The sequence below is a fragment of the Chiloscyllium punctatum genome, chromosome 30, assembly GCF_047496795.1.
Source record: "Chiloscyllium punctatum isolate Juve2018m chromosome 30, sChiPun1.3, whole genome shotgun sequence".
NCBI classification, from domain to species: Eukaryota; Metazoa; Chordata; class Chondrichthyes; order Orectolobiformes; family Hemiscylliidae; genus Chiloscyllium; species Chiloscyllium punctatum.
In genome coordinates this window covers 9040142-9064042 of record NC_092768.1, presented here as the reverse complement: position 1 = coordinate 9064042, position 23901 = coordinate 9040142, and the positions used below count along the sequence as shown (strand labels likewise).

The following is a 23901-nucleotide window of genomic DNA, read 5'->3' as shown; positions in this document are numbered from 1 at the left end:
GAGTGGGCCACTAACACCAGCGCCTCACCGGGGGCTCACTGACGATGTTACCGCACATGGTGGCGAAACGTCTGAAAACGACCCTTCCAGCTCAGCGAGCAAACCTACATCCGGAACCTCAACCTGAGCGACAAACCTTCTCCAAAATCATTCCAGAGACATTTGGATAAGTGCATGAACAGGAGATGTTTGGAGGGATATAGGTCGGGAGCAGGCAGGCGCGCGGACTGGTTAGGCCGAAGGATCTGTTTCCATGCTGCGTATGACAGCATGAGCGGTGGAAGGGCCGAATGACCTACTCCATTTCCCCTGTGTTTAATCTCTCAGGACTGAAACACACCGATGTTTCGGTTTGATCAGTGGGGGCAGTGGGTCGGAGCTGCCTGGGGTTGGGTGGGACAGGGGGGCAGGGGTGGGGGTGGGGCTGAGGGAAGGGGTCAGGGTTGATGGCGAGTGGGTACCTGGCAGGAATACTTGGCCACCAGATCCCGGCAGGTGGCTCCGTTCTGACAGGGATCGGGATGACACTCGTCCGTCTCAGTTTCACAGTAACTCCCCTCGAAGCCAGCCCGGCACTGGCAGTAGTGGGAGTTTCCCGCATCGACACATTGCCCACCGTGTTGGCACAACCATGTGGCATCCACACCTGGGGGGGGGGGGGAAGAGAGAAACACCAGACCGGGTCATGGGGGTGTGGGTGTGAGAGTGTATGTGTGGGTGTGTGTGGGTGTGTGCGCACATGTGAGTGTGTGAGTGTGTGTGTGTGTGTGTGCATGTGTTTGTGTGTGTGTGCGTGTGGGGGGGGTGTGTGCACATGTGAGTGAGTGAGTGAGTGTGTGTTTGTGTGTGCGTGTGTGTGCATGTGTGTGTGCATGTGTGTGTGTTTATTTGTTTATATGTGCATGTGTGTGCGCGTGTGTGTGTGTGTGGGTGTATGTGTGTATGTGTGTGCGTGTGGGTGTGTGTATGTGTGTGCGCGTGTGTGTGTGCATGTGGGGTGTGTGTGTGTATGTGTATGTGGGTGTATGTATGTGCGCGTGTGTGTGTATGTGTATGTGGGTGTATGTGTGTGTGTGTTCACATGTGTATGTGTGTGAGTGTGTATGTTTATTTGTGTATGCGCACACGCGTGGGTGTGTGTGTGTTTGTGTGTGTGAGTGGGGGGAAGAGAGAGAGTGGAGGGAGAGAGAGACAGTGAGAGAGAGACAGTGAGAGATAGACAGAGAGAGAGTGAGTATGTGTATGAGAGAGAGAGAGAGGGAGAGTGTGAGGGGGAGGAGACAGAGAGTGTGTGAGAGTGATAGTGAGACAGAGAATAAGTGTGTATGAGAGAATGGGGGAGAGAGAGAGTGTGTGACAGAGGGAGAGAGAGACAGTGCATGTATGTGTGAGAGAGGGAGGAGTGAGAGGGAGGGGGGAGAGATGAAGGGTGGAAGAGAGGGAGGGAGAGCAAGGGGGAGAGAGAGAGGGGGACACAGAGGAAGTGGGAGGAATAGAGGGGAGAGATGGTATGTGTGAGAGAGTGAGCGGCGGACAGAGAGAGAGAGTGGGAGGGGGAAGAGAGAGTGCAAGAGTGAGACAGAGAGAGATGGAGAGAAAGAGAGAGAGAGAGCAAGAGAGGAAGAAAAATAGATGGAGAGAGAGAGAGAGAGAGAGAGAGAGAGAGAGGACTGTGACTTGATACAAAGACCAGTGAGAGGGGCAGGAATTAAGAATGATCCTCTCTCTGGAGCGACCCCCACTCCCAGTTTTTAATCATTGCTGGCTGCAGGGAGTTCCCAAGCTCTGGAATTCCCTCCACTCTCCTCTTCCCCCCCACCCCCCACCCCTCTCCCAGTCTCTCCATCCCTCTTGAACTCTCCTTCCTTCCTTTCCTTGGAATCGGACTTATGGATGTGCAGCATGGAAACAGACCCTTCGGTCCATCTGATCCGTGCTGACCAGATATCCCAACCCTGTCCAGTCCCACCTGACAGCACCCTGCCCACAACCTCTCGCTCTTTGCCTCCGCTCCCCCTCGCGAGTCTCAGATTTTGATTTCGCCGGCCCCTTGCGAGATAGTTTAACGGGCTTGGAGGCACCGCCTAGGTCCAAGTTGTTGTTGGCAGGTGCCAACACACCAGCGGGAGGCACGTTCTGGTCTCCGTTTCGACGGGCATCGGTGGGGGGGAGGGGGGTGTGATTCCGCAGGGAACATCCCAGGTGCACCGAAGAGCGGGGATAGCAGGGGGAAGTGGGGGGGGGGGGGGGGGGAAACGGAGTGGCCTCTGTCAGTTTCAGAACGCCGGGCTTTATACTGAGGGTGTGGAGGGAAGGGTTTCACAGCCTTCACTGAGATAACGCTGGCAGCCTCTCGTCTGAGAGGACAGTGTCTCGCTCTCTCGGGGAGCCCCAGTTTCTGACAGAAGTCGGTGATGGTTTCGAGTGAGGCCGCGGGGAAAAGATTCACAGGGGCGGCTCGGTGGTTAGCCCTGCTGCCTCACAGCGCCAGGGACACGGGTTCGATCCCAGCCTCGGGCGACTCTCTGTGTGGAGTTTGCACATTCTCCCCCCCGTGTTTGTGTGGGATTCCTCCGGGTGCTCCAGTTTCCTCCCACAGTCCAAAGATGTGCAGGTTAGGGTGAATTAGCCATGGGAAAGGCAGGGTTACAGGGTTGGGATAGGGTTGGGGTGCTCTTCAAAGGGTCAGCGTGGACCTGATGGGCCGAATGGCGTGCTTCCCCTCTGTAGGGACTCTTAAGATCTTTGTTACTTGGCTGGGGTTGTCAGTCTGGGACTGTTTCTCCATGGAATGTGGAGAGGAAGTTCCTCCAGTGTGGAAACAGGCCAGTCAGCCCAACAAGTCCACAGCGACCCTCTGAAGAGTAACCCACCTATACCCATTCCGCTACCCTATCACTTTACATTTACCCCTGACTAACCGACACATCCCTGATCACTATGGGACAATTTAGCACGGCCAATCCACCCTAACCTACACATCCCTGATCACTATGGGACAATTTAGCACGGCCAATCCACCCTAACCTACACATCCCTGAACACTATGGGACAATTTAGCACGGCCAATCCCACCCTAACCTGCACATCCCTGAACACTATGGGACAATTTAGCACGGCCAATCCACCCTAACCTACACATCCCTGAACACTATGGGACAATTTAGCACGGCCAAACCCCCTAACCTACACATCCCTGAACACTATGCACAATTTAGCACGGCCAATCCACCCTAACCTACACATCCCTGAACACTATGGGACAATTTAGCACGGCCAATCCACCCTAACCTGCACATCCCTGAACACTATGGGACAATTTAGCACGGCCAATCCACCCTAACCTACACGTCCCTGAACACTATGGGACAATTTAGCACGGCCAATCCACCCTAACCTACACGTCCCTGAACACTATGGGACAATTTAGCACGGCCAATCCACCCTAACCTACACGTCCCTGAACACTATGGGACAATTTAGCACGGCCAATCCACCCTAACCTACACGTCCCTGAACACTATGGGACAATTTAGCACGGCCAATCCACCCTAACCTACACGTCCCTGAACACTATGGGACAATTTAGCACGGCCAATCCACCCTAACCTGCACATCCCTGAACACTATGGGACAATTTAGCACGGCCAATCCACCCTAACCTACACATCCCTGAACACTATGGGACAATTTAGCACGGCCAATCCACCCTAACCTACACATCCCTGAACACTATGGGACAATTTAGCACGGCCAATCCACCATAACCTGCACATCCCTGAACACTATGGGACAATTTAGCACGGCCAATCCACCCTAACCTACACATCCCTGAACACTATGGGACAATTTAGCACGGCCAATCCACCATAACCTGCACATCCCTGAACACTATGGGACAATTTAGCACAGCCAATCCACCCTAACCTACACATCCCTGAACACTATGGGACAATTTAGCACGGCCAATCCACCATAACCTGCACATCCCTGAACACTATGGGACAATTTAGCACGGCCAATCCACCCTAACCTACACATCCCTGAACACTATGGGACAATTTAGCACGGCCAATCCACCCTAACCTACACATCCCTGAACACTATGGGACAATTTAGCACGGCCAATCCACCCTAACCTACACATCCCTGAACACTATGGGACAATTTAGCACGGCCAATCCACCATAACCTGCACATCCCTGAACACTATGGGACAATTTAGCACGGCCAATCCACCCTAACCTACACATCCCTGAACACTATGGGACAATTTAGCACGGCCAATCCACCATAACCTGCACATCCCTGAACACTATGGGACAATTTAGCACAGCCAATCCACCCTAACCTGCACATCCCTGAACACTCTGGGACAATTTAGCACGGCCAATCCACCATAACCTGCACATCCCTGAACACTATGGGACAATTTAGCACGGCCAATCCACCCTAACCTACACACCCCTGAACACCATGGGACAATTTAGCACGGCCAATCCACCCTAACCTACACATCCCTGAACACTATGGGACAATGTAGCATGGTCAATCCACCCTAACCTACACATCCCTGAACACTATGGGACAATTTAGCATGGCCAATCCACCCTAACCTGCACATCCCTGAACACTATGGGACAATTTAGCACGGCCAATCCACCCTAACCTACACATCCCTGAACACTATGGGACAATTTAGCACGGCCAATCCACCCTAACCTACACATCCCTGAACACTATGGGACAATTTAGCATGGCCAATCCACCCTAACCTGCACATCCCTGAACACTATGGGACAATTTAGCACGGCCAATCCACCCTAACCTGCACATCCCTGAACACTATGGGACAATTTAGCACGGCCAATCCACCCTAACGTGAACCCCTTTGGACTGTGGGAGGGACCCGGAGCACCCGGAGGAATCCCAGTTCATGGAGGTGACAGGAGGAATCTATTCCCATTGAGAAGCACAGGACTCCAACTTAAAGGAACCAATGAGGACTTGAGTCAGAGGGTCTGTTTCGTTTACACAGTGATTGGTTAAACACGCTGCCTGAGAGAGTGGAGGGCAGTGACTCAATATTTCTGATGCACCCCCTTCCAGCAGCACATCCCTGCGCTCTTACACACGCTCAGCGTGATCATCTTGCTGTCTCTCAAAGAGACTCATGACATTCTGCTTCTCAGGATTAACACTGCTTGTCCTCCAGCCCGGCACTGGCCCCCTGGTGAGTGTGCCGTTAATCGTCGTTTTGGCAGCAGAGAGCCTGAGTAGCAAACACATCAGCGCTGCCAAAGCTCTTTGTCATTCACGTTTCAGGATCCAATCACAAGACTGCAAGATCTCAAGAGCGAGCAACGTGAATACAACCGGTGCTTGCTGTTGGATTCATGCAGGAGAGGAGACGGCTATGTGCATGTTCCCTGGCGACAGCCCCAGCAATCAGAGTCAACCCCTCAACAACCTTTTCCTATTGTGACAATGCTGTCACTTTCAAGAGGTTACATCATCCTTGCGCTTCTTTCTGAGAGGGGGGCCGTAAAGGCAGAGGTGCCGAGATGTCTGGTAATGTCTACTTTAACAACGGCAGGTGAGTGGGCCACTTCAGGTTCTTTTTTTTTCTAGTTTGCTTTAGTTGTTGGCCTGGGACGGCACAGTCGCTCAGTGGTTGGCACGGCTGCCTCACAGTGCCCCAGGGACTTGGGTTCAATTCCAGCCTCGGGGTGTCTGTCTGTGTGGGGTTTGCACATTCTCCCCGTGTCTGCATGAGTTTCCTCCAGGTGCTCCGTTCCTCCCACAGTCCGAAGATGTGCAGGTCAGGGTGAATTGCCCATTGTAAATCGTCCATAGTGTTCAGTGACGTTTAGGTTAGGTGCATTAGTCAGGGGTAACTGTAGAGGAATGGGTCTGGGTGGTTTATTCTTCAAAAGATCAGTGTGGAACTATTTGGCTAAAGGGCCTGTTTCCATACTGTAGGGAGTCTATGATTCTAAACTGCTACAGTACAAAAAGGTTCCATGCGTCAGCAGATGATTCTTGACTGGCTTCTCACTCTGAAATCTCTCCTGCCTGTAAGAACCTGTGTTTGAATTTACCTTTTCGCGAAGGGCTATGTTTACAGGATTGGAACAGCTCCTTCGTTAAATTTGTTGTATCGGGTCGGTTAGGTTTTCCAATAGTTAAGTCATTATAAATTCTGTTATCACTTGTTTGTGGTTGGCACTGTCGTGTTTGAACAAATTCTGTTTCGGTTAAAGCCGAGTGGTTTGACCAGCTGCACCGCACCTGGGACACCCGCTTCACAACAGCCTTTAGCATGAGAAAACTTTGGGGGCTGAGCCTCCCATCTTAAAATATTGGGGACGGTGGTCACCTGGCCTCGTCCGTCACGTTGAGCAGAGCAAATTGTGGCCCCCGTTAGAAATTTGGCATTCTTGCCATCGGTCCTGATGGGTGCAAGAAGGAGAAAGCTCTGGGCACCACTTCTGTGCTCTCTCTCTCCCTCTCTCTCTCTCTCTCTCTCTCTCTCTCCCCCACCCCGTCTCCCTCTCTGAGCCGTTTCCCACAGCCCCCAGGGTGATGAACAGTAACCGTGACATCGCGGTGTCGGTCGGCCCCTTACCTCGCCGTGCAGCTGCGACCTCGCAGGACACCTTGGGAACGTCGCAGTAAAGACCCGACCAGCCCATCTTGCACACGCAGCGGAAGGTAGTTTTCACCTGCTCGCACTGTCCGTCGTTCTTACACACTGGCTTGGCACACCAGTTTATCAGAGTCTGGGGGGGTGGGGGGGGGGGGGTTGGGGTGGTGGTGGTGGAAGGAGGTAGTAAAGAAAGGAACCGTGAGAGGCTGGAGCAGGCCGAACTGGGGCGAAGGGTCACGGGGCAAGTCAAAGGTCAGTGGCTTCCCAGGCCGGCAAGACCGGTAGTGACCATCTCCCCTTTGTAAAAGGCTGCAGGCCGTAGGGAGGTGGCGAACAATGGTGCTCGGATTCAGACAGGGACAGGTCGTTGTCGAAAGGCCGAAGTGAGGGGGGGGTGGGGGGGGGAAATCCGTTGGGTTTTCTTCTGGGTGCCCCTCCGAGACCCACAACAGCCCGCCCTAACCTCATCCAACTACACGGTCACCCCCCACAAGGCGTTCCACCAGACTTGTTAGGCGTGATCTCCCTCTGACAAAGCCGTGCTGACTAACTAACCCCTCGCAATCGAGCCCTGCCTCTCTAAATGGAGAGTCATTTTCTCCTGCACTGCCTTCTCCCATCGCTTCCCTCCCACTGAGGTTAGACTCACTGATCAGGAGATTCCCCCCCCCCCCTCCTCCCAGTCTATCTCCACCTCCCTTCCTGTAATCATAGATGTCCTTCAGTCCTCTGGCGCCTCCCTCTGGCCAGAGAGGGATTAGACGTTTGGGGCAGGGCCCCCTGTGACTTCCTCCCTCGTCTCCCACCGCAGCCTGGGGACACAACTCAGCCGGACCTGAGGATTTGCCACAACCTCCGCTACCTCCTCGCTTTTCATCTCAATGCGTTCTAGAACTTGGAAGCCCACCTTCTGGAACTCTGCCCTCCTGCGTCCTCCTGCTCCTGAGGACAGACTGGTGTGAAGTGCTCGTTTAACACTTGACCAACGTCTTCCAGCTTCATGTACAGGAAACAAGCAAACGTCTTAAAATCTCTTGTGTGGATGTCACTAAAAAGTGCGTATCTCCCAGAGATAAGCCCACTTTGCTCATCAATATCTCCATCTCTAGCAATGTTCTTAAAATTATTTTGTCAACGGCTACTGTGCCGTCGAAACGTCCACTTCGGGCAAATTGCTGAACTCTGTTGCGGATGGGTTAGGGTTAGGTTTGGGTTGGGAGGTCATGTTGCGGCTGTCCAGGACATCGGTTAGGCCACTGTTGGAATATTGTGTGCAATTCTGGTCTCCTTCCTATCGGAAAGATGTTGTGGAACTTGAAAGGGTTCAGAAGAGATTTACAAGGATGTTGCCAGGGTTGGAGGATCTGAGCTACAGGGAGAGGCTGAACAGGCTGGGGCTGTTTTCCCTGGAGCGTCGGAGGCTGAGGGGTGACCTTATAGAGGTTTACAAAATCACAAGGGGCATGGATAGGGTAAATAGACAAGGTCTTTTCCCTGGGGTCGGGGAGTCCAGAACTAGAGGGCATAGGTTTAGGGTGAGAGGGGAAAGATATAAAAGAGACCTAAGGAGCAACTTTTTCACCCAGAGGGTGGTACGTTAATGGACTGAGCTGCCAGAGGAAGTGGTGGAGGCTGGTACAATTACAACATTTAAGAGGCATTTGGATGGGTATATGAATAGGAAGGGTTTGGAGGGATATGGGCCGGGTGCTGGCAGGTGGGACCAGATTGGGTTGGGATATCTGGGTCAGCATGGACGGGTTGGACCGAAGGGTCTGTTTCCACTCTGTACATCTCTATGACTCTGTGTTACCAAAAAGTGCACATCTCAGTGAGATAAGCAACTTTGCACATCAACATCTCCCCCTTGAGCAAACGGCTAAAACCTGGTGTGGGTGTTAGTAAAGTGCACATCCACACGCATGTATCAATGGCACCATCACCAAATCATCCTTGGTCCCTCATCGGGCCTACTCTCTCCCTGAGTGTTCTATTCACCTCAAAATGCTTGTAGAATGTCCCTAATTGTACCTGCCAGCATTTACTAATCATCCCTCCCAAAACCCCCCACCCTAACCCACCATCGCTCTTTGAGATGCTTTCTTGAAACTCTCTCCCCGGCCTTCCCTTATTCCCCGAGGATGTCTGTGCTCTTTTCCCTGTTAGCTCCACACTACCATCTCAATCACCTTGCCTACGTCCCGGCAATCACAAGTGAGCCGGTGACCTCCGAACTCTTGAGACAGCAGCCGTTTGGAAAGCACTAGGACCCAAACAGGACGTGGGCCCCAGCCACTTCCTGCCCCTGGAAGTCGACAGGAGTCCACGCCGTGAGGGTGGAAGGGAGGATGTGGAACGGAAGCGACGATCATTCCCGTTCAGAGAAAAAAAAAACCAGGAGATGCCAAGTGTCTAGGCTGGTAGAAAGATTGGCGGAAGGTTCTCCAGGAATATCCTCGGCTGTGGCCAAGGATCGAAACATCGAAGGGGTCGGTGAGGAGGTGGCCATCGAGAAATGAGTCACACGAGTCAAACAGAAAAGGTCTTTAAGAATGGCGACCAACATTCCGAAAGAAAATTCCAGTCGATGTCACAGTTATGGACGTCAACGCGCCCCCATGTAGTGGCGAGCGCCAATCGTGCACCGAGGGCAGATTGGCTACGGGAGGCTAAAAAATACGCCCACAAACATTCAGAGGGGATCAGCGCCCAAACACACACTTTTGCCAAGACCGAATGGAATTTCGACCAGGAAGGAAGGAGATACTGAGAGGTCGTTCTCCCCCCACGCTCCCCCCCACCACCACCGATCGCAGAACTGGATGGCAGTCATAGCAATAGGAGTACACCGTCCAGAGCAACGAACCTATCCCAGCATTTGATACCATCGGGGCTGGTCGATCACTTCAATGCCTTTGACCCACCCCCGTCCCCAGAACCCCACGCAAAATCAGGAAGCTATCGATCTCTACCTTAGACATCCTCGAAGACCGAGCTACCACAGCCCTCTGAGGTAGGGGATTCCAAAGGTTCACAATCCTCGGAGCAAAGGGAAATTCTCTTTATCTCTGACCTAAGTGATAAACCCACAATCGCACCCCCCCCACCCCAACCCCCCAAGATTATTTTTAACTTGTGCCCTTTGGTTTTAGACTCCCCAGCCTCAGGAAATGACTTGCCTGTGTCAGCTCCACCGTTATTCTGCAGCTTGCAAAACCCGAAAGGGTGCGGAGCCAATCTCATTAAACAGGAGAATCCCACCTCCTTAGGAACAAGTCCGATGCACCTTTGTCACAATCTCTCTATGGCAGTAATATCTTCCCTCAGGGGAATAGCACGGTGGCTCAGTCATTAGCACTGCTACCTCGCGGTGCCAGGGGCCCGGGTTCGATCCCAGCCTCAGGTGACTGTCTGTGTGGAGTTTGCACGTTCTCCCCCCGTGTCTGCGTGGGTTCCCTCCGGGTGCTCCGGTTTCCTCCCACAGTCTGAAAGATGCGCAGATTAGGTGCTAAATTGCCCCATAGTGTGCAGGTTAGGTGGATTAGCCAGGGCAAATGTGGGTGGGGTTGGGTCTGGGTGGGAGTCAGTGTGGACCTGTTGGGCCGAATGGCCTGTTTCCACACTGTCGACGTCCTATGAAGGAGACCAAAGCCGCACACTGTGTTCCGAGTGTGGTCTGACCAAGCTCCTGTACAACTGAAGCCAGCCTTCACATCCTGAAGGCTAATCTTCCATCCACCCTCCGACTGGGTTGCCGTGCCTGCATGACAGCTTCATTGGCAAAGGGTACCCATGTGCCTTTGTACATGGACACTCTCCCACCTCTCTCATATGAAAAATACTCGGCACATCTGTCACTACAAACAAAGTGGAGTTAGGCCCATGATATTCCACCTGCCACCTTCCTGCCCGTTCTCTAAGCCTTCCCAATTCCTCCAGAAACCGCTTCGTGCCTTTCTTACAACACCCATTCCCACGTAGCTTTGAGTCATCCGCAAATTTGGAAACGTTAGATTGGGTCCCCACCTCAAAGCTGCTCATACATATCGCAAACATATTCATAGAGCACCTGGGTGTGGAATCAGGCCACTCGGCCTGTCAAGTCCACACCGACCCTCCCGAAGACACAGCACCTCTCCCCGTGACCACATCGCTGTAAGTCTGCATTTCCCACGGTCAATCCACCCTAACCTACACATCCCTGAACACTATGGGACAATTTAGCACGGCCAATCCACCCTTATCTACACATCCCTGAACACTATGGGACAATTTAGCACGGCCAATCCACCCTAACCTACACATCCCTGAACACTATGGGACAATTTAGCACGGCCAATCCACCCTAACCTACACATCCCTGAACACTATGGGACAATTTAGCACGGCCAATCCACCCTAACCTACACATCCCTGAACACTATGGGACAATTTAGCACGGCCAATCCACCCTAACCTACACATCCCTGAACACTATGGGGCAATTTAGCACAGCCAATCCACCCTAACCTACACGTCCCTGAACACTATGGGACAATTCAGCATGGCCAATCCACCCCAACCTACACATCCCTGAACACTATGGGATAATTTAGCACGGCCAATCCACCCTAACCTGCACATCCCTGAACACTATGGGACAATTTAGCGCGGCCAATCCACCCTAACCTACACATCCCTGAACACTATGACAATTTAGCACGGCCAATCCACGCGAACCAACACATCCCTGAACACTATGGGACAATTTAGCACGTCCAATCCACCCTAACCTACACATCCCTGAACACTATGGGACAATTTAGCACGGTCAATCCACCCTAACCTACACATCCCTGAACACGATGGCACAATTTAGCACGGCCAATCCACCCTAACCTACACATCCCTGAACACTATGGGACAATTTAGCACGGTCAATCCACCCTAACCTACACATCCCTGAACACTATGGGACAATTTAGCACGGCCAATCCACCCTAACCTACACATCCCTGAACACTATGGGACAATTTAGCACGTCCAATCCCACCCTAACCTGCACATCCCTGAACACTATGGGACAATTTAGCACAGCCAATCTACCCTAACCTACACATCCCTGAACACTATGGGACAATGTAGCATGGCCAATCCACCCTAACCTACACATCCCTGAACACTATGGGACAATTTAGCACGGCCAATCCACCCTAACCTACACATCCCTGAACACTATGGGACAATTTAGCAGGTCCAATCCACCCTAACCTACACATCCCTGAACACTATGGGACAATTTAGCACGTCCAATCCACCCTAACCTGCACATCCCTGAACACTATGGGACAATTTAGCACGGCCAATCCACCCTAACCTACACATCCCTGAACACTATGGGACAATTTAGCACGTCCAATCCACCCTAACCTACACATCCCTGAACACTATGGGACAATTTAGCACGTCCAATCCACCCTAACCTACACATCCCTGAACACTGTGGGACAATTTAGCACGTCCAATCCACCCTAACCTACACATCCCTGAACACTGTGGGACAATTTAGCACGGCCAATCCACCCTAACCTGCACATCCCTGAACACTGTGGGACAATTTAGCACGGCCAATCCACCCTAACCTACACATCCCTGAACACTATGGGACAATTTAGCACGGCCAATCCACCCTAACCTACACATCCCTGAACACTATGGGACAATTTAGCACGGCCAATCCACCCCAACCTACACATCCCTGAACACTATGGGACAATTTAGCACAGCCAATCCACCCCAACCTACACATCCCTGAACACTATGGGACAATTTAGCACGGCCAATCCACCCCAACCTACACATCCCTGAACACTATGGGACAATTTAGCACGGTCAATCCACCCTAACCTGCACATCCCTGAACACTATGGGACAATTTAGCATGGCCAATTCACCTGACCTTCACACCTTTGGACTGTGGGAGGAAACCGGAGCACCCGGAGGAAACCCACACAGACATGGGGGACAATGTGCAAACTCCACACAGACAGTTACCCGAGGCTGGGATTGAACCCAGGACATTGGCGCAGTGAGGCAGCAGAGCTAACCAATGAGCCACCATACCTACTCCATTCAACAGGACCTTTGTGATGCAATAGTAGTGTCCATACCTCTGAGCCAGGAGACCCTGGGCATTAGTCCCACCTGCTAATAACATCTCTAATAACATCTCTAGCTGGGTTGATTGGGAATATGTTTGCTCTTTGCATTACCCAGCCAGTTACTGCCTGACAACGTGAGAGTAGCCCATTTATCCAGGGACTCTGGCTGACAAGAAGAGAAATGTCTTATTCATCTCCACCAATATGCCACCTCCTCCCCAATGCGGCTCAGCTTTTCGAACCTGCCTCCTGTGGGACAGCGCGTGTCAAACATCTTCGGAAATTCTAGCTGTCAATATCCATCACCTCTCCTTTACTAATTTTGTCAGTAACGACCTGAAAACCCCCAACAATTTCAGCAAACAGGACACCCCGCTCACAAATCCATGACCAAACAGATGATCCAATTCTCCACTCATCTCTCGGTTCCAGCGCTTTCCCGACTACAGACATCAGGCGAACCATCTGAAGTTTCCTGTTCTCTTTTGCTCCTAACGTAAATAATAAGGTGACATTGTGCCGCCTTCCGAACCACATTCCAGAATCCATCGAGCGTTGGAAAATTATCGCGGATGCACTCGACACCTCTCAAGTCACCGCCTTCAATGGGCTGGGATTTGAACCATCAGGCCCTGGGAATTGATCAACTTTTAGCTCAATTAGTTTCCCCCAGGGTGACCTTCTCACTAATTCCCTTCGTCTCCACAGTCACTTGAATCTCTGCTTCTGGGGGATTGCTTGTATGTTCCCCAGGGAAGACAGACACAGACACATCATTCAATGTCTCTGCCTATCTCTCTAATCCCCATTATACATTCTCCTGACTGGGAGTGCAGTGGACCCCAATTCGTTTTTAGCCAAACAGTTCCTTTCTCCGTAGCTACAGAAGCTTTTACAGTCCATTTTGATGTTTCTTCCACATTGCTATTCATATTCTATCCCCCCCCTTTTTCACGACCGGTTTCTCGACCTGAGGAAAGGCAGGATTCCTTCGCTCGTTGTTACCTGGCAACTGTTGCCTGTGTAGCCCTGAGCACAGGAGCACTTGTAGGTCCCATAGCCGTCCTGGCAGGTGCCTCCGTTCAGGCAGGGCTGAGAGTCGCACTCGTTGATTTCCTGTTGGCAGTAGTGACCTTTGAACCCGGCCGGGCACTGGCAGGAGAAGTTGGCCACTTGATCGATGCACGTGCCCCCATTCAGGCAGGAGCTGTGGCAGAAAGGAAGGACCCGCAATGAGATGGGCACGGGGCAGCAGACAGACATACACACACGCGCACACACACACACACACACACACACACACACACAAACGGGGGTTCGGGCACTGACACCACCAATTTTCGCCTACTCAACAGATTGGGAACCCAAGGAGTCTCTATAGACCACACTTGGAATATTATGTTCAGTTCTGGCCACTCCATTACAGGAAGGATGCGGAAGCTTTAGAGAGGGCGCACAGGAGGTTTACCAGGATGTTGCCTGGACTGGAGAAAAGTTGAGGGAGCTAGGGTTCTTCTGACTGGAACGAGGAAGGATGAGAGGTGACTCGATAGAGGTGTACAGGGTGCTGAGAGGCCTGGATAGAGTGGATAGCCAGACACTTTTTTCCATGGCAGAAATGGCTATCACAAGGAGGGGGGGAATAATTTTAAGGTGATTGGAGGAAGGTTTCGGGGCGATGTCAGAGGTAGGTTCTTTACACAGAGAATGATGGGTATGTGGAATGTACTGCCAGCAATGGTAGTAGAGTCAGAAACATTAGGAACATTTAAGCGACTCTGGGATGGGCACGTGGAAGATAGTATAATTAAGGATATGTAATTTAGTCTGCTCTTCGAGGTAGGATAAATGGCTGGCACAACATCAAGGGCCGAAGGGCCTGTCCTGTGCTGTACTGTTCCACGTTCCGTGAGTCAGGTACCAATGCCAGTCTGATGCCCTGCCCGATATTATTTGCACTGGAGATGGAGGGAGGTGTGCCCCAATCCCAGGTTCCCGATGGGCAGTGGAGTGCGCAATCATTCGGAATCCGATTACACGAGCCTGACAACTGGATCTATGCTCACTGTACTCGATTAGTCAAGTCTGGGTGTTGACACAGAGCAAAAGCACGCAGAGATTCTGAACTAGAAGTTGCTGGAAAAGCTCAGCAGGTCTGGCAGCACCACCGGAGAGAAGTCAGAGTCAATGCTTCAGGCCCAGCAACTCTTCCCTGACAACCGAGACACGTTTGGGTGCCGGGACTGGGTGTAGATATTTTGCAATAACAGAATTATTTCAAACAAATTGAAATAGGCTTGTGGGACACTTGGAAAAAAACATTTCTTGGAAATAAATTGAACAGATAGAGTAGACAGCAAACCAGGAAATGCAGGAAAGGGAGAGGCGGGGTGGGGGGGAGTCGGGTGAAGACTCTGGGTAAAATTTGTCCCGAGTGCTTTCGATGCCGGCCATTCATTGGGCAATATTTTCGACACCACTGACACAGTTAGCGACGGACGCTGACTGTGCTCACACACTTGCCTCTGCATCAGAAGCTCGCGGAAGCAGATGGGTATGAGGGAGTACTGCGCTGTCGGAGACACGGTTGGTGTGGGTAGGGCATGAGAAAAAACTCCTGCCTGGCCCCTCCCCATTCCACACCAAACAATCCCCCCGATGGCAGCCTTCCCCAAAAAAAAAGCTCACCACGGTATCCCTCAGCTCCCACCCAAAATGTAAACAATGACATTCCATGGGATTCTACGATCACAGTGTTGTTTGAGCGAGAATGCTCTGAACCGAAGTTGCTTTGGCGACAGATCTGGGCGTATAGGGCAACCTTTGTAGATGACCAGAAACTCACAAATATTGGGAACGGTGAGGGTATCGACAGACATCATGATGATGCCGTCACTTTAATATAAAGGTTATTTTGTCCTTGGTGGGGTTTTTTTTCTCGAAAGGAGATTGTAAAAGCAGGGGTGACACAGTGTCTGGTTTAGCAATGGAAGGGGAAGCACCAGTTCAGCAGTTATCGAGTTTGCTTGTCGCTGCAGCAGTCACAAGGTGTGTGAGTCCATGGGATTCACAAACCCCTCTGATCTTGTTCTGGAATCTCTCTCTGGATGCTGTTCCCTCCTGCCTGTCAGGATCTGTGACTGAATTTACCATTTTGCCAAGGGGTGAGTTTGTGGGCTGTCACTGCATTGCTGCAGTTAATTAGTAATCGTTACTGTATCGGGTCGGTTAAGTCTACCAGCTATTCTAAGGTCCTGTGCTCGTGTTGCAAATAAATTCTGTTTCGCTTAAAGCCGAGTGGTTTGACCAGCTGCAACGCACCTGGGACACCCGCTTCACATCTGCCTTTAACACAGGAAAAGGTTAGAGCCCAGGTTACCTTCTTACAATGATTTCAGGGGAGAAGGGGTCTGGCCCAGTCCACAACAACATCGAAGAGCATGGAGAAGCTGCTAAAATGGAATACTTCAGACACCATTGAAGCAGTTAGCGTCGGATCATCTCAATGGACGCTGACTGTGCTCACATGTTTACCTCGGCGTATAAAGCAGGCAAGGGAGGGGAAAATGAGAGGAGAGACATCATACAAAGTCTATGAAGGAACAGAAAGGCGTGGGGCTTTGCGGAGAATAGATGGTAGAATGTGGTGGGGAGGGGGCAGCGTGACAAAATAGTAGGAAAGACACAGCGGACTTCACAGAGTCACGGAATATAAAAGCAGGGGAGTTGCAACCCCAGCCAGGAATGAGACTGGACTTGGCCTCAGTTGGTAGGTATACTGGGGAATGAAATGGAGGCTTCAGACAGACCATGTCAAAGCACAAAGGGGGCGAGAGACCAGGGTCTGCAGTTACACGGATGGATTGAAGGGGCTGGAGCCGGTCAACTGAGGGAAGGAGACTGGAGGGAAGGAGGTGGGCATCGTCATGACGGCGCTAGCCAGAGCGTAGCCGTTCCCATTGGTCCAAGGAATTGCGGGTGGGAACCTCATCAAGGCGAGTGCAGGGAGGAGGTGGGGGTCATGAGGTTTACCACGCGGGTCAGATCGTGTCTGCCAAAGGAGAACGGAAAAAACCAGGGGAAGAGGGAAAGGTGCATGCGGGAGGGAACTGAGGGAATTCCTCGCCCGTTGCTACACACACACAGGGAATTCTGAGGAGCTCGGAGCGTCTTTGGAATGACTCAAGCAGGTCTGATCAGTCTCAACTTGTCAACCACTCAGCATCCCCCCCCCTCCGTTTATTAGTTTATTTTTCCCCCCAGCACAAATTGTTGCAACTGTTTGAAATTTTTGGCTTTCTTGCAGTCGTCCTGACGAGGCTGGAATCGAACGCTTGGCCCGGGCGGCGTTGTTTCCCTGTGGCAAAGGTCAGGATCCAAGCGAGAACGCTCTGGAGAGAATACTGACTCGGTTGGCCGTAATGAGGGCTAACCCATTCGACACCCCCTCTTCCCCCCCATTCGCAACAACCCACCTCCCGAGACTGGTGCCAACGCCCCGCCATCCCCCTACCTTGGAGTACAGTCCGGGATATCGTTCTCACAGTGGATGCCATCGTACCCCAGGGGGCAGCTGCAGGTGTAACCGTCGACGCAGTCGTCGCATGTCCCCCCGTTCCAGCACGGGTCGCTGCCGCACTCGTCGACGTCGTCCTGGCAACGGTTGCCGGCGAAACCCGCAGGGCAGGAGCAGGTGAAGGAGTCCACCCCGTCCTCGCAGGAGCCGCCATTTTGGCACGGGTCTGGAGAGAAGTGGGGGGTGGAGGGAGAGGGAGGTTACGCCTGTATGACCCCACTTCAACCTCCCCCCGTACACCCCACCCCCACCACCCCTTCCCTCCCACTGCCCCCAAAACCACTATCCTGGCTCAACGCGGTTTCCCGGAGTCTCCAGGCGCCTGGGAAATTAAAAAGTTTGTTTCGTAGGATTTCAGAAAAGATTTGTAAGGGGTGTTGCTAGGTGTTGGATGGTTTGAGCTACAGGGAGAGGCTGAACAGGCTGGGGCTGTTTTCCCTGGAGCGTCGGAGGCTGAGGGGTGACCTTATAGAGGTTTACAAAATCATGACGGGCATGGAGAGGGTAAATAGACAAAGTCTTTTCTCTGGGGTCAGGGAGTCCAGAACTAGAGGTTGAGGGTGAGAGGGGAAAGATATAAAAGAGACCTAAGGGGGAACTTTTTCACCCAGAGGGTGGTATGGGTATGGAATGAGCTGCCAGAGGATGTGGAGGAGGCTGGTACAATTGCAACATTTAAGAGGCATCAGGATGGGTACGTGAATAGGAAGGGTTTGGAGGGATATGGGCCGGGTGCTGGCAGGTGGGACCAGATTGGGTTGGGATATCTGGGTCAGCATGGACGGGTTGGACCGAAGGGTCTGTTTCCGTACAACTCTACGACTGTATGGGTCAGGGCGTAAATTGTAACCGTGCCAAACCGAGGTGTCCTGAGGCTGAGGTCACCTCAGACGACACGAGGGCAGGTCATGGTGGAGTTGGTGATGCAGGAGTGAAATGTCAGAGATGAGGAGAAATGGGAGGGGAGAGGAAGGGGAGTCTTGGGGGGGGGGGGGTGGGGAGGGGGGTGAGAGGAGCCTGTACAGATTGGAGAGAGGTAAACATTTGACCCCCAGCTCCAGGACACGTCACATGGCTCTTGAGGATGTGAACAGAGATCTCGAAAAAGGTTTGTTCACACAACCTGAAGAAACGCTTGTGGTCATTGAACCCCAGCACAATAGCCAAAGACCAATCTCATTCGTTTCCTGTACCTCACCAGAAAGCTGACCGAGGGAGGAGGTGTGGCACGGTGGCTCAGTGGTTAGCACTGCTGCCTCACAGCGCCAGGGACCCGGGTTCAATCCCAGCCTCGGGCGACTGACTGTATGGAGTTTGCACATTCTCCCCGTGTCTGTGCAGGTTCCTCCCACAATCCAAAGATGTGCAGGTCAGAGTGAATTGGCTATGCTAAATTACCCACAGTGTTAGGTGCATTAGTCAGAGGGAAATGGGTCTGGGTGGGTTACTCTTCGGAGGGTCAGTGTGGACTGGTTGGGCCGAAGGGCCTGTTTCCATACTAGAGGGATTCCGTGATTCTGAAAGAGGACGGGGGGAATATCCTGACCAGCGTGCCCCTTACTGGGTAAGCAGTCATCCTTGTCCACCTCGCAGAGCTGGCCACTGTAGCCTGGTTGGCATATGCAAAGGTACCCGCCATGGGAGTTCTGGCAGTGCCCTCGATTATGGCATGGGTCAGAGACACATTCATCGATGTCCTCCTCGCAAAGCCGCCCTGCAGACGAGATTGAGAGAGCCACTTTTAGAGTTTCCCATTTCACCGTCCCTTCGCTCGGCTATCTCTCCCAGGGGAATGCTATCGGGAAACACTCCCTTCTCCCAGGGGAATGTTATCTGGAAACACTCCCTTCTCCAGGGGAATGGTTTCAGGAAACACTCCCTTCTCCAGGGGAATGGTATCGGGAAACACTCCCTTCTCCAGGGGAATAGTATCGGGAAACACTCCCTTCTCCAGGGGAATGGTATTGGGAAACACTCCCTTCTCCAGGGGAATGCTATCGGGAAACACTCCCTTCTCCAGGGGAATGTTATCGGGAAACACTCCCTTCTCCAGGGGAATGTTATCGGGAAACACTCCCTTCTCCCAGGGGAATGCTATCGGGAAACATTCCCTTCTCCAGGGGAATATTATCGGGAAACACTCCCTTCTCCCAGGGGAATGGTATCGGGAAACACTCCCTTCTCCCAGGGGAATGGTATCGGGAAACACTCCCTTCTCCAGGGGAATGGTATCGGGAAACACTCCCTTCTCCAGGGGAATGTTATCGGGAAACACTCCCTTCTCCCAGGGGAATGGTATCAGGAAACACTCCCTTCTCCCAGGGGAATGGTATCAGGAAACACTCCCTTCTCCAGAGGAATGGTATCAGGAAACACTCCCTTCTCCAGAGGAATGGTATCGGGAAACACTCCCTTCTCCCAGGGGAATGGTATCAGGAAACACTCCCTTCTCCAGAGGAATGGTATCGGGAAACACTCCCTTCTCCCAGGGGAATGGTATCGGAAACACCCCCTTCTCCAGAGGAATGGTATCGGGAAACACTCCCTTCTCCCAGGGGAATGTTATCGGGAAACACTCCCTTCTCCAGGGGAATGGTATCAGGAAACATTCCCTTCTCCAGGGGAATGGTATCAGGAAACATTCCCTTCTCCAGGGGAATGGTATCGGGAAACACTCCCTTCTCCAGGGGAATGGTATCAGGAAACACTCCCTTCTCCCAGGGGAATGGTATCAGGAAACACTCCCTTCTCCAGGGGAATGGTATCAAGAAACATTCCCTTCTCCAGGGGAATGGTATCGGGAAACACTCCCTTCTCCAGGGGAATGGTATCAGGAAACACTCCCTTCTCCCAGGGGAATGGTATCAGGAAACATTCCTTTCTCCAGGGAAATGCTATCGGGAAACACTCCCTTCTCCCAGGGGAATGGGATCAGGAAACACTCCCTTCTCCAGGGGAATGGTATCGGGAAACACTCCCTTCTCCCAGGGGAATGGGATCGGGAAACACTCCCTTCTCCAGGGGAATGGGATCAGGAAACACTCCCTTCTCCCAGGGGAATGGGATCGGGAAACACTCCCTTCTCCAGGGGAATGGTATCAGGAAACACTCCCTTCTCCCAGGGGAATGATATCGGGAAACATTCCCTTCTCCCGGGGAATGTTATCAGGAAACACTACCTTCTCCCAGGGGAATGTTATCAGGAAACACTCCCTTCTCCAGTGGAATGTTATCGGGAAACACTCCCTTCTCCAGGGGAATGGTATCGGGAAACACTCCCTTCTCCCAGTGGATTGTTATCGGGAAACACTCCCTTCTCCAGGGGAATGTTATCGGGAAACACTCCCTTCTCCAGGGGAATACTATCGGGAAACACTCCCTTCTCCAGGGGAATGGTATCGGGAAACACTCCCTTCTCTAGGGGAATGTTATCGGGAAACACTCCCTTCTCCAGGGGAATGGTATCGGGAAACACTCCCTTCTCCAGGGGAATGGTATCAGGAAACACTCCCTTCTCCAGGGGAATGTTATCGGGAAACACTCCCTTCTCCAGGGGAATGGTATCGGGAAACACTCCCTTCTCCAGGGGAATGGTATCGGGAAACACTCCCTTCTCCCAGGGGAATGCTATCGGGAAACACTCCCTCCTCCAGGGGAATGGTATCGGGAAACACTCCCTTCTCCCAGGGGAATGGTATCGGGAAACACTCCCTTCTCCAGGGGAATGGTATCGGGAAACACTCCCTTCTCCCAGGGGAATGCTATCGGGAAACACTCCCTCCTCCAGGGGAATGGTATCGGGAAACACTCCCTTCTCCCAGGGGAATGGTATCGGGAAACACTCCCTTCTCCAGGGAAATGCTATCGGGAAACACTCCCTTCTCCCAGGGGAATGGTATCGGGAAACACTCCCTTCTCCAGGGGAATGGTATCAGGAAACACTCCCTTCTCCAGGGGAATGGGATCGGGAAACACTCCCTTCTCCAGGGAATGGGATCAGGAAACACTCCCTTCTCCCAGGGGAATGGGATCGGGAAACACTCCCTTCTCCAGGGGAATGGTATCAGGAAACACTCCCTTCTCCCAGGGGAATGATATCGGGAAACATTCCCTTCTCCCGGGGAATGTTATCAGGAAACACTACCTTCTCCCAGGGGAATGTTATCAGGAAACACTCCCTTCTCCAGTGGAATGTTATCGGGAAACACTCCCTTCTCCAGGGGAATGGTATCGGGAAACACTCCCTTCTCCCAGTGGATTGTTATCGGGAAACACTCCCTTCTCCAGGGGAATGCTATCGGGAAACACTCCCTTCTTCCAGGAGAATGCTATCGGGAAACATTCCCTTCTCCCAGGGGAATAGTATCGGGAATCACTCCCTTCTCCAGGGGAATGGTATCAGGAAACACTCCCTTCTCCTGCGGAATGCTATCGGGAAACACTCCCTTCTCCAGGGGAATGGTATTGGGAAACACTCCCTTCTCCCAGGGGAATGCTATCGGGAAACACTCCCTTCTCCCAGGGGAATAGTATCGGGAACCACTCCCTTCTCCAGGGGAATGGTATCAGGAAACACTCCCTTCTCCTGCGGAATGCTATCGGGAAACACTCCCTTCTCCAGGGGAATACTATTGGGAAACACTCCCTTCTCCCAGGGGAATACTATTGGGAAACACTCCCTCTCCCAGTGGATTGTTATCGGGAAACACTCCCTTCTCCAGGGGAATGGGATCAGGAAACACTCCCTTCTCCTGCGGAATGCTATCGGGAAACACTCCCTTCTCCAGGGGAATACTATTGGGAAACACTCCCTCTCCCAGTGGATTGTTATCGGGAAACACTCCCTTCTCCAGGGGAATGTTATCGGGAAACACTCCCTTCTGCCAGGGGAATGCTATCAGGAAACGTTCCGTTCTTCAAGTATCGGAAATCGAGAAATCCGGAGGAGATCTCCCCGTTTGATCCAACCACCCACACCCTGGCCATCTCTTTGTGATTTTCAAACTGACCTCGGTCTGGTTTTAGGTTTGAGGAAGGCCCTGCAGCCTACAGACAACACGTGGAGAGTTCTGTCTGTACAACATCCTCCCAAACACAGGTTCGGAACATCTCAGCTCACGGTCGCTCTGCTCGTGGCCTCCATTCTACTTTCCACACCCACGCCCATAACCTCCAAGTCCCTCATCAATCAGGGGTAGGCCATTCGGCCCAGGCTGCCCTCCTAGATCACCCACATTCAACGTCATCCTTCCCCGTCCTCTCTCTCCAGGTCCCTCGCTGAGATTGACCTCCAGAACAGGTTCCATCTCTGTTCCTGGACACACTCAATGATTGATTGAACTTGCGCAGCCCCCCGGGGGGGTGGGGGGGGGGGGGGGGGGGGGGTGGTGGAGAATTTCCAATGATTCACCACCTTGTGAACGAACAGATTCCTTCCTCACCTCTGTCTGAAATGGCCTGCCCCAATTTTTTCGGCGGCTGTGTTCCTTGGTTCGGGATTAATCGACCAGGAGGAACATCCAACCTGCTGGCATCCCATCACCAAAAGCAAGGGGAAGTGTCAACGAATTAATCCAGTGATTCTCCACTGTCCTTTCTCTGTGGTAACTGCATCCTTCCTTCGATAAGGAGACCAAAACTGCGCACAATATTCCAGGTGAGGTCTCTATATGAGACCAGGAATGCATCTTTACTCAAATCCCCTTGCGATGAAGGTCAATATATCATTTGCGTTCCTGCACCTACGCACTAATCTTTTGCAAGATGTTCATAGAATCCCTACCGTGTGGAAACAGGCCCTTCGGCCCAAGAAGTCCACACCAACCCTCCAAAGAGTAACCCACCCAGACCCATTCCCTTACCCTATTACTCTACATTTACCCCCTATCGAATGTACCTCACCTACACATCCTTGAACAATATTCTGAAACGGTGTTGCAAGGTCCCAGTCTCACCCGCACAGAGCAACAACGGTTCTGGGCCAGGCCAAAAGCCCCCACCCCCTCAAGATAATCGAGGAAGGGAGCCCAGAGCCTAATCTTATCCGATGTTAATGGCAGATGTGAATTGGATGGTCCCCAGATGTGGTGCAGCTGCTCAGGCCACTCGACTTTGAGTGAAGCAGAATTTATTTAAATACTAGAGCATCGCAGGATGGAAGCAGACCATTCGGTCCACCCCGTTCATGCTGATCTGATTTCCCAACCCAATCCAGTCCCATTTGCGAACCTCTCCACTAACCTGCTCCCTCTCTGCTGTTGGTCCAACTGGGGGAGAATGGAGTGCAGCCCTCTCAGGCAGAGCGTCTGAAAGGGTTTGAAACCCAAACATTTTAATGGTCATGAAATGAAGGGAACTTCGATTTGCTAAACGGGGAAGGATTTAAAGACTTCACATCTCAGGTGACACGATGCAACGTGTCCCACACCTCTGAAATACAGTCCCTATTCCAGCGACACTCAGTTTGTGCCCTCTCTGACTTTGGGCTACAGGAGCAGACTGCAAACACTTTACAGCAGCACGCTCCCACAACCCAA

General features: G+C 52.2%; 1 protein-coding gene across 1 annotated transcript in view; it reads right to left on the bottom strand.

Moving 5' to 3' along the window:
* Nucleotides 1-437: 437 nt before the first annotated feature.
* The window catches only part of LOC140455075 (uncharacterized), a 289573-nt gene continuing 266109 nt past the window's right edge, over nucleotides 438-23901 (bottom strand). The window contains exons 6-10 of the mRNA XM_072549740.1: nucleotides 18927-19079; nucleotides 17303-17531; nucleotides 13795-13996; nucleotides 6629-6782; nucleotides 438-646 (exon numbers count right to left, since the gene is read on the bottom strand). Coding sequence (XP_072405841.1) covers nucleotides 438-646; nucleotides 6629-6782; nucleotides 13795-13996; nucleotides 17303-17531; nucleotides 18927-19079 — 947 coding nt within the window. The remainder of the gene's footprint in view (nucleotides 647-6628; nucleotides 6783-13794; nucleotides 13997-17302; nucleotides 17532-18926; nucleotides 19080-23901) is intronic.